Source organism: Linepithema humile, chromosome 2, assembly GCF_040581485.1.
Source record: "Linepithema humile isolate Giens D197 chromosome 2, Lhum_UNIL_v1.0, whole genome shotgun sequence".
Classification (NCBI taxonomy): Eukaryota; Metazoa; Arthropoda; class Insecta; order Hymenoptera; family Formicidae; genus Linepithema; species Linepithema humile.
The window spans coordinates 21,492,675-21,504,359 of record NC_090129.1 but is presented as its reverse complement, the minus strand read 5'-3'; the positions used below and the strand labels follow the sequence as shown (position 1 = coordinate 21,504,359).

Sequence of the window (11,685 nt, the reverse complement as noted above, 5' to 3'; positions counted from 1 at the left end):
ACTTTGCTCTACTTCGTGGAATCGCGATCGTGTGAGTTGCGTAATTACGTCAAAGTAATTACTGCTAATCATCTCGAGACTCTAAAGAGATAATTGGAAAAATAATGGAAAGAATAATATCCGTCTGCTGATAATGAATATGTTAACAATAGTTGCCATTTCAATGAAATACAAAATATTCCAGGATCATTTAGACTTTTTTATTGCAGAGAAAAGAAGTTTAAAATGACAAAAAATTTATAATTAACCCCTCGTCCCTCGAGAGGCAACTCTCACTCGCCACCTGGCTTAATGCAGCAACTCGAATGGCAATTGAGGCGATAATAATAACTGTCAATAGATATCTTTCCTCTTTACATTTTAGATGTTTGAGTTTATTGTGCACTTCATAGTACAGCATTGTGTTTAAAATTATTATTTTCAATTTAGTCTGCTTTAGTGGTTGCAAAAATAGCAAGAAATCCTTCGAGTGCAAAGGATCAAAAAATCATTCTGCACGATATATAAGTGTATACTAATAAAGTTTAATATATCAAAGAAAAAGAAATCCTCTTTTCAAAAAGAAACTGAAGATAACAAAATTATGATATGCAATCAATAGCGTAAGAAGATTATGTTTTCCTTATAGCTATAGCTAGAATAAAACGTTAAATTTCTCTTGTTACATCGATAAATTAAAAAAATTTTTAAAATAGAAATAATAAGTAATAATACTCTGCTTTATCGAGGACTATCACATGTGATATTTTAAACATGATATGCGTATTATAAAATAATATACGTAAAACAGGTTTTGCATGTTTGTACTTCTACAGAACAACATATTTTATTCTAAATTCTTGACAAAAAATATTTCAAATTCATGGGAGACCAAAACTATGTCTTGTCTCCTCCCCGCGAAGAATGCGGGTCGGATGTTCGATCGAGTAGCATACCGGAATCAATCTCGACCGTTCACATGCCCGAACGCGCGAAGGAGGGGGTAGGGAGGGGACCAATGAGCGAGAAAATAAATAAATAAAAAAAAAAAAAAGCAAATGGAGTCTTCATTCCTGATTCATCCCAGGCATTTTTCCGAAGATGCACTGGTCAGGAGAAGAAGTGTATTGTGAAGAGAGGGCAGGGATGACCCCTTTCACTGCACCACGTTGGCATCGTCGCGTATATAAAGAGCCGAAGCGTCTGACGAGAAGAAGCACAAGTACCACCAACCCATCTGCATCTCAAGCAAGCTCTTCTGGTCGTCGGCGCACGTGTGACAGAGAGATTATGTACACTATTAAGGTAAGTACACGCACGCTGGCCGTCGCCGCGACGACGTCGTTCCGCATCGCTCGCTCCTCTCTCGCTCGAGCTCTCGGTACCGTCATCCGCGCGGCAGTCCTCTCTTGCGATAGCAAACGCGCCGCGCAAACGAGAGAGCAAACACGGACAACGGGTTCGTCGTGGAAATTTCGACTCATCCATCATGCGCGGAAATGCGTCCGCGGGGCGACGTTAGGTAACGACGAACGTCTCGGGGTCCCTGGGGCTAGAAGACGTCCCGCTGTCACGAGATTAGTGTAAGTCGGACCAGGACGACTTCTCGAACTCGCGATTTGTCGGCGGCGATATGGGACGACGTTTCGGCGAGACGTTTCAAATTGCGCAAGTTTCGTTGCGCTCCTTCGGCGTTATGTACTTGTGTAATTAACGTCGCGCCGGGGCCGTTCGAGACGATCGTTTCACAAGGGGCCTAAGTCAGCCGTGATAAGCTATCAATATTAGTAATTAGACGAACGCTTTCTACATATTTTAATTTGAAAATGCGTGCTAGTGTATGCCTCTTATAATTCGTTTCGCTTGAAAGAAAAATTGGACTGTGAACGACGCATTTATAGTATTTGTTCTTTCCCGTTGATAAGAGGATGAATATCGAACAATATTTTGAACGCGAGAGAAGTATATCTCATTAAAACTTAATATTTCTTCCAATAACACAAAAAAAGTATCCAAAAACCTCAACGTCTTTACGATCATGTGTCTTTTGTCATTTTGCAAGCGGTTGATAGTACGAGTGATTCATGATCCGAGGAAAGAAATCGTCGCGCATCGACTGTAACAACTCGCGCGGATTATGTTTCGCATCGCATACAAACGCCGAGCGGACTTATCGGTAATGGGGAACGCTTAGATCGCTTTTTCAGCGAGTTATTATAAGAAAAGGACCTCGGTGCTCGCATTTGCTCCGGCCGCTGTTCCCGAGGAATGAATTTAAACGCCATTCGAATCCTCTCTTCGGCGCGCGCGCTTCCGATATCAGCAGAATTTTTCACGAGGAGCCGTCCGCGGAAATGAACCGATAAACTTTGTGCGACTTCGGCAATTTTTCCGGCGCTCTCTCGTATATTAGTAAATATGAAATACGCCGTGCACTATCGAGGAGAAGAGCGACGTATCACGTCCGTGTCTATATGCAGCATCATATTGCACACGAGGCCGAATCGTGCGCCGGAGAAATTCTTTCGAACCCCTGGCATTACTATCCGACATTCGAAAATACGTCGTGCATCTTTTATAAGTCACATTCCGGAAACGCATGCGTCTCTTTCGCCGCTTAAATATATTAGATATTATCTCCAGTTTGAAAATACGGAATTTGTTGCTGCGCAGAGTTAAAAGAGAAGCAAGTAGCGCGCACTCGAAATTCGCGTGCAATATATTTTACGTACCGAGAATAGAAAAAGTTAAAATACGTTTCACGGTTTTTTTTTACGCTCCATATAAATCTTGCTATATAAATAATAAATAAATTCTCATTTTTTATTTAACGCTAAATTCGATTTTCTAGCTTTGAATTTTATATACGATGCCTGAAACGTCGTAAAATTAGAATCAGACCTCTAGATTTAATTGAACACAAATGTTGGCGCTCTTCGTAATTAATTTTATATCAAATTAATTAGTAAAATAATGATGATATCGCGACAATTTGTCCAAGAAGGTAAAAATAAATTTATCAAATTTATCGCAACGTTATATCATCGTCGAGTTTTTACATAGTGCTGCTACTTGTCGCCTGTGTCTGTATGACTTTTACGGTTTCTTCATCCTTTTGCAACGTCGTCGTGCTTCTTCTAATTCGAGGTTCTGCGTTACTCTTGACGTTTCTAATTTCTGCTAAGACAACACTTTAATGTCCCCAACGGCTACGTTTTGTTGCGAGAGGGTTGCTTTGTAATGTTATACCGAATGTTGCCGGCCCGGAGATAATAATAATTTCAACAGCTATTTGTGAGATATATCGTTCGCAAAGCGCGAGGCTAGTCTCTATGATGCGTGGCATGTGACGCATACCAAACAAATATGGAATTGCGAATATAATTGCCAGAATGAATGGGACGGGGAGTTACATCATACAGTAGCTTCTTGGTGACACTTCTTTCTTTACAAATGATAATTGCACACGCATTCTTGGAGCTTCGGCACGCATACGCACATTATTCCGATGATGCGTTCCATGAAGAAAATGAGATGACGCTGCGGTCGTCATTTGTATGGCTAATTATTGGTTAATTATGATGATTTTGGAACGTTGCAAAATTTGCGCGGGTATTAACGAGATAAATTTTCTTTACATTACATTTACATATTGGAAAATGTAAATTATAAATTCGGCACTGTATATGTTTTATATTTACCGTGAATTATGGAACGATTTTATAGTTATTTGTATACGAACTTGCGGATGTATTTAATTTGAATGCAAGGATATTTTTAGATTTTCAAACACGGACAAACGCTTGTGTGTAAAGTAAATCGCGTGTATCTTTCAAGGCGGATTATCGTTTAATATGTTACACAGCGGAAGCGCGTAACCGTGTTCTTGCACTGCGTCATTGAAATCGGAATCCTCAATGTCAACCTATCGAGCGCGATATATATCGACTTCCCGACAATTTTCAATTAAAACAACACGCAAAAAAGCATCTTATAACTTGTTAATCATATTTTATTACCGCCTTGTAACATAATCAGTTTCTCCGTGAGGTTATTTTCAAATTGCAGCATCATCTACTGGCGCATGCTTATGCTTATGAAATGCAAATCCTGATTACCGTCGTTACAACGTAATCAAACTTGCTGTAAAGATAAACATTGTTAACAATCTGAGATATTCCAGCTCGAGGCAAATGCGAAATTTCATCCGTATTGTGCTCCTTGTTTTCCAATAGAATTCAAAAACAAGATACTTTCAGCAATATATGTTGAGAAATTTGAATGTTAAGCGTAAAACTTGAAAGACAATAAAAATTTAATGGAATGTAATTATTTGTTGTTATAGTAGCGAGTTCTTTTCAAGTGAATTTAATTTTCATCTCATTATTGTTCGACATTATTGTTCACAATATACGTAATTTCAACGTTGTATTCAATATTGTATTCGGTAGCATAAATGACATTATGTATTAAAAACTGTCGCGCAATTTCACCGCTAAAATCAGCTGACGAAAAATTCAACATTGCAGTCGCGCGCGCGTCTCGAAGGAGTGCTTCCTGCACGATCCTGCGACCTTACGTGGAAAATAGAAGCGCCTTGATCTCTCCGTCTTTCATAATTCACCGCGTTATTGCATGCAGCACAGAACCGGTGGTTCAGCACGACGTCGTCATTACATGATAATTCTCTCTGCATCTCGCTCCCCGCCACATCCACAAGATTTTCCACGCTTCGTCATTTTCCCGGTCACTTAATAACGGGCTTGCCGATCAATTAGCATTTTAGATAACGATTTGTTTGCCGAGATAACAATTACGTGAGCGCGAGGCGTGAAACAATCCCGAGGCATTCGCAACCGATCGAGAGAAACAAGAAAAAAAAAAAAAAATAAAAGAAAATATCTTGCGCTTTGCGACGCCTCTGAAACGCGTCGTAACGATTATTAACTACATCGGCCTTCTGCTTCCCTCGAAATTACGTGTATCGAGAGGCAATTAACGGTCTCCGGTTGGCCGGTTAACGGGCAAGTGTCGATCTTTGATATAAGCACGTTTGCATAAGTAGTTTTCTCGATGAATGTTCGTGGCCGCAAAGGAAAGACTCGCTCCTGTGCCTCTTAAAAGTATCTTCTTCATTCGGTGTTGAAGGATAAAAGAGTTCTCTTGTTTTAAAAAGTTTTTGTAGAGTAATTTTAATTTCCCGAAATAATTGTATGCAAAACAACTGTGGTCTAATTTCAACTTTTACTTTGTTTTGGGAAAACAGAAGTTTATTGTTAAAATTAGAATTTATAATATTGGCAAAAATGAGGCAAAAATGGGATAACAACGGATTTAATTGTCTTCTCTGCTTGTATTATTCAAATTGCAAATACGAATAATTTTCTATTGGTCAATTAGCGGGTGATGCCGCACGAAAATCATGGACTATTGTAAATTATACGTGACAGCTTCGTTAATCCATGAGCTTTGGCGGGGCAGCTCTTTAATCGCTCGTTGTTCGATTAACGGAAAATCAATCGAAACGATCCTCTGATGCGCATTTCATCGCATGGCACTCGCGTATTGTTTGAATCGGAATTCAAAAATGTGGCTCGACTGAAATCCGCAGAGCCGACTATTATTAATTGGAATTAACTGTGCGAGTTTGAAATTCGCGAATCCGCTTTGCGCGGATAGAAATATTTTTCACATAGCATTTCGTAAAAACAATTACAGTTTGTTCTGTTATAATTTTATTATAATCAGTTCTTTTCTTATCACCTGTAGCTCTGTGTAAAATTTAACAATTATTATTTTTTAAATAACAGTATTATTATTTTTTAAATTTACATAAAAGTAATTAAAAAATTAAAAAAAGAAAAATAGATTAGAATAAGATTAGAATAAGATTTTATAAGACATTTTTAATAGCGCTTTGTTTAAATTATGCAGTTTAAATTTTAAGATCTAAAGTGTCTCAACAATTTAAAAAATATATAATATGTTTAATACGAAATACGTAATACGGAATATGTATACGTAAATGTGTAATATTCTACATTTTTAAAATCTTAAAAAATAAAGCAACAGAAACAAATTGAAGCCAGTTGACATTTCCGACACAATGATTTTTGGTCGCCCCCCGGCTAGATTGAAACCTGACGAAGTTCGTGAATGAAATTACACGTTCACTGCGCGTTCACGTAGAGAAAAACGGGCGCGTTGCTCGGCACCACTTTTGTCCTGTCATTACACGCCGTATTTCATAATGTCATTTGCAACTGACGTAACTGCACCGTGCAGTTTCTAAGCATTATCGTCCTCGGCTTGCCCTTTGCAACTGTTGCCCGACACGTATACACATACATATACAGTCGACCCAATTCTCGTCTGTGCTCTCACGAATTCTATGAATATTTGAGCGAGTCGAAAGGTTTTGCTGATGACGCCGAGGACCGGTATGCCATTGTTCGCGAATCTTCCAGTTTCCATTCTCGCGATACACGTAAAGTAGGAAAGTATGCCGAGATTTGATCCCGATTACCGTCGATCAGTTTCGCGCCATCGCCATCGCCGAGGAAACTTTCAACATAGTCTGCAGCTTAATCGCAACGATTGTTGAAAATTAACACTTCGACGGATGCCATTGAAAATTAGACAAATCGTTTCCTTCGCTTGCTCGTTTCGCAATACATTACTTTTTCCGCGGGGATTCCATGGCTTTTATCGCGCCGTTATTACCGAGACCGTGAAGATTATTTGTTCGACGCGATAATGAAACCAAGCGCTCTTGCATTTACGGCCCGCCAGCATTGAGACATTAAAGCGACATTATGCGCGCGACGCGAGGTAACGCGTTATGAGGTAACAGCAGATTTTCGCGCTCGTGAAGTGCGATGTTTCAAATTCCGTAAATTCCATCTGCGACTTTCGACAAAGTGCCGCTTTATTTCGCTTACATATGTAATGTAAATACTTTCTTTTAATTATTTTGTTCTCTCAATTGTTATTCAATGAGAGTATTTTAGTTTTGTTAAATAATATAAAATAATTATCAACAGGTGTTGTTGGCGGTCGTACTTTGTACGACAGGCACATTGAGCGCACCACAAAGACCGCAACAAAGTGGCGCGGAGAAAGATGCGGTGATCACGTCTCAGCAGCTCGAAGTCAACTTCGATGGCAATTACGTCAATAAGTAAGTATAATGTCAGAATTTTCAAATATGTAATTTAATACATATTTTACAGCATTAAATTAGAAAAATATATTAATAGAATGAAACAAACGGAGATATAAAGTCAAACGATATTTCATTCAAAATCTGTTTTCATCATCGTTTGAGTAATTACGCCATCATCGACAAATCCGTCTTCATTAGCAAATCAATAACTTCGCGAAAATCGTTTATGACGCGAACATTCCGCGCGACCCACGCAAACATTCGCATCTTTTTCGCCTACCGCGACCGCACATGAGGAAGACAATGGATATGGAGAAGATCAGCAGGTACCTGCATACATTAGGCACCTGATGACACCAGTTTACCGGCGCGGCTGCCAATTGTCGCCCACAATGATCTGCCTTCTGCATAAATTCATTGTTATGCGCGAGTGGGTGCAGTCGCTACTGTGCCGAGGACTTTTCTCCTCCGTCTGTTTCTATTTTCTGCTTTCGTTCCGTATGCAGCCATCTCAAGCTGTATTATGCCTCTTGAATCCGCATTTTGCCCGCATACGAGTTGCGGATGGCATTCCTCGATCGACTCAACGATCATCAATGACAATAGACTTGTTTTGTTCCTACCCGTCGGATTAATTGAGTTATTAAACTACGGATTGTGTGTACGGAGTATCTTATTCTAACAATAGGAACGAAGTTAGAGATCATATTTTCTTGTAATCGTATATGTTTATTTTTTTATATGCATTTCGGTTAATTACTACTGCTTTTTTGTACTATTTTCTTCGACGCTTTTGTTTCTCTTTCATTCTTGTTACGTTGAAAAATGCGTTTCCATACAATAAGAAATTGATGAAAATTTTTCACGGGAGAAAATAACATTGGAAATATATTAAAATAAAATAAAAAAATATATTGTCTGTACTACATTGCGCGATTTTCTATCCTACAGCTTCGAGACAAGCAACGGTATCAGTCATCAGGAAACAGGCAACCCAAAGCAAGTGGACAATGAGACGCCGGTAGTCTCGCAGGGCCAGGACTCGTATGTGGCGCCGGACGGCCAACAGGTCAGCATCACGTGGTTAGCGGACGAGAACGGTTTCCAAGTGCAGGGCTCTCACATCCCCACGGCGCCGCCCATCCCGCCGGAGATCCAAAGGGCGCTCGAATGGAACGCCGCTCATCCCGAGGAGGACGACGGCGGTCAGAGACCACCGGGAAGAGGTGAGAGCCGTTCCGATTAAATAATGAAGAGAGATATCACTTATGGACTATTTTGCAATGATAGAGATCTCTCGGCGTCTCAATGATTCAACAAACATCGCGAATTATGCTCTAACTATAGACATTTAAAAAATGGATACAGAGCATTCTCGATAAAATTCGCGTAAATAAGTTATTACGCAACCCGAAAACGCGAGATTTCTTTTTAATGACGGAGATGCGAAATAATATCATGAAACATCCGCGTGAGTGAGGTCAACATGCAAAATTTATCGCGGACTCGAGAACACAATTAGAGGAGATTAATAATCAAATGTGCGACTTCAAAAGGCACGGCATTTGAAACAGCATTTCCGCCCCTCGAGGGATATCACTCGTGTGGCGTTGTGTATACGATAGAAATGAATTTTCTTTGTGTTCTAACCGGGGCTTTAATTAATTCCGTAATTGGAAGCGCCTCTACCTGGAGTGGACAATTAAATCGCGCGATATCTCTTTTTCGTCCGGCTGAAATTCGGCCGTGCGATTCTTCACAAAAAGCGTTGGCGGTAACCGAATTACCGCACGTAACGGAAAACACACGACTTGTGGAAATAAATTGGCGATCAAACTCATAGCGTCGCTATAGCGTTCTGCGTAGTATCGCTGTAAAATTAGTTTACGCGCGATGCAATCGACAATAATAACACGTTTTGATCAAGCAATTAGCGAAATTTTTTTGCGCGTTAAACGTTAAGCCTCGTCCTCTGTTTCTGACAAATCGCCCAGGTGGGGGTAAATTAGTTTACTCAATCGCATCCAGCGGTAGCTCACGAGACTCGCCGCTACGCCGCTGTTTAATTCACTTTGGTCCTGAACTCGAAATTGAAATTGGCCCGAATCCGGGCGTACCGGTGAACCGAAAATATCTTTGTGGCGACTGCACACGTGGAACGAAAACAATTTCGGCATACGTTAACCGCTTTTACGGAGCAAAATCTGGTTAGCTCGTATGGAGATACGCGCCGTCGAAGACCTCATATTTCGTTGATAATAGTCGAGATTTGCTATTCGTTGCACGGAACGGATTCTTTTAGCAACGTAGAATGTACTAGAAGTACAAATATAATCGCGAATTGCTATATTGCGGTTTTTATAATACGTGAATCGCGAATTTTAATTTTAAACGCAGACTGAACTTTTCCTTACTATTTTATATTTTATTTGAAAGCAGATCAAACTTTTTGCCTCTGTATTTATATTTTATATTTCTATTTTATTCTAAGTCCTATATTTGTACACCTATGTTTGCATAATTTTTTAAATATTTTTAGTTAAGTGTAAAATATATTTTCGTTAGGTATAAAATATATAATATAAGTAGATCTATTACTGTGTTGTATTGCACTCTTTTACAGAATTTTTCACACGTGCACACATAAGTAGAATCTAATAAAGCATCTATCTACTTTATCATATTCGTAGCCGTCTCTGTAATCCGTCTCCGTTAAATATTTCAGACATCACTCTCACGTTTTTGGTCATCCTTCTGTTGCAGGTTAATCAGCCCAATTTTACCTCAAACGTGACCTGATTCCGAGCCAGCTTGCCATGGACAGAACCGACCCCGAGCTTTCGACGCAAACATAAAAATAAATATAGTGTGGTATATTAATCTAGGATATACAAACGTAACACGAAAACAAGGCATGAGACACCAGTATATAATAAGCTATATACTCCCGAAATGATTCTTTATCTTACTTGTATAGATGAAAAATAATGCGCACTGTTCAGCAATTTCATGAGGGAGGAATGCCGATGCATGCGCGCCGCCTCCGCAAGAAACGAGAGCGACACGCGCGTACGAACGTTTACGCCGATCGTCAATCGTTAATAGTATATATATGTATACTTAACTTGTGATTTTTTTTTGTATATAAATAAAAACGTTTTGCCCAAGTTGGAAATTTTCTTGTACTTGTATTCGCTGCTTAACCTTTTCCATTTCCATCCCTCGGTTTTTACTTAAACGGTACCGTGTGAAATGCGTATACAATTAATTTTCTCAATATTAAATATAAATTAAACAACTATTTTTTTCAAATTTGATATATTACTTTTTATATTTGTTAATAGACTGCGATAAAGTAGAAATTTTATATTACTGCAAACTTTTTATTTTTTACTTTTTTATATTAAACAAGTTATATCATTATAAAGTTATTTTTTACTATTGCACATACAAGAAAGAAAATACGTAAAAGACTTCGGGAAATGACATAAGTATTTCCTAAAGTGGTTCGTAAGCCACTTTTCATCGTGCAGACTATTTTCTAGGTCTTTATTTTTCACGAGATCATTTCGTGCGTTCTGCAAAGAGAACGAGCATTTCCGAGTCTGTTATTTAGATATCGTGCATCTAAAATAGCGTACACGTGAATAATTTTACGAGGAGGACGCGAAGAAGGTGTTCTCGCTTTACATGTGTATTGGCCGTAAGCACGAAACGACATAAGTACAGCGAATGTTAAATAATGGCGGGAGCGCACACTTACGCCGTAAAAATGTTTTCCGTTTCGTGCCGCGCGCTCGCTCGTCGCGAAAAGGTTAAAAACTGCGGATGCATCTTCGGCATCGCGCCGTTATTATGCAATTTTGCCTCGTGTAGATTTTCAATCTGCCCATCCTTCGGAGTGAACGTTGCATTAAAATACCTCGGCTTTGGCGCGAGCAAGAGCTTGGCGTATCTGACAGCAAACTCATTCTAACAATGAATGCCAATAAAAAGAAATCTATGACTCGTATTATACTATTATATTATGTAGGATGTCGCGGGACCTTCGGCTTCAATTTTAATGACTGATCCTTTTACGAAATATATAGCTATGACGCGTATCCTGTTGCAAATATAAAAAGTACATTTGTGACAATTGACAAGATAATTCAATGATGGACAATGAAACTGCATTACGTAAACGATTGGAGAGACCCGCTAAAATAAAATATCCAATAAATATGACATAATTCTTTCTACATAATAACATCGCGAAATTGCCATTTCGATAATAATAAATAGCCGTATCGATTGTTCTCTCATCCAGCCTTTGTTTTTTGCCACAATTCGAATGCGCAGCGCATATTCACACAAAAACCTAATTATCATGACGAAATTACGGAGGCGGCAAGAATTTCATTGCAGTCATCGTTAGAGATACATACTGTCAAATATGATAATTACAGAATTCCTAATACCCAACGTTATGAATCATTCTAACTGTACTGTAAGATCGTAAGTTTCTTTTTATAAGCTTGATTATAAGATCTAATATCTAT

General features: G+C 39.0%; 1 protein-coding gene across 1 annotated transcript; it reads left to right on the top strand.

Moving 5' to 3' along the window:
* Positions 1-1,125: 1,125 nt before the first annotated feature.
* On the top strand, positions 1,126-10,319 carry LOC105670774 (endocuticle structural glycoprotein SgAbd-3). Its single transcript, XM_012364492.2, has 4 exons — positions 1,126-1,284; positions 7,023-7,159; positions 8,096-8,370; positions 9,908-10,319. Exons 1-4 carry the CDS (start codon positions 1,126-1,128, stop codon positions 9,910-9,912), a joined length of 576 nt encoding a protein of 191 aa, XP_012219915.2. The 3' UTR covers positions 9,913-10,319.
* The last annotated feature ends 1,366 nt before the right edge of the window (positions 10,320-11,685 follow it).

What these genes read in the sequence shown, in the direction of transcription:
- LOC105670774 (XM_012364492.2), top strand. Translation starts at nt 1,126, where the DNA reads ATGACCCCTTTCACTGCACCACGTTGGCATCGTCGCGTATATAAAGAG. An exon ending in AGATTATGTACACTATTAAG is followed by an intron (nt 1,285 to 7,022) that starts GTAAGTACACGC and finishes AATTATCAACAG; the next exon opens with GTGTTGTTGGCGGTCGTACT. An exon ending in GATGGCAATTACGTCAATAA is followed by an intron (nt 7,160 to 8,095) that starts GTAAGTATAATG and finishes TCTATCCTACAG; the next exon opens with CTTCGAGACAAGCAACGGTA.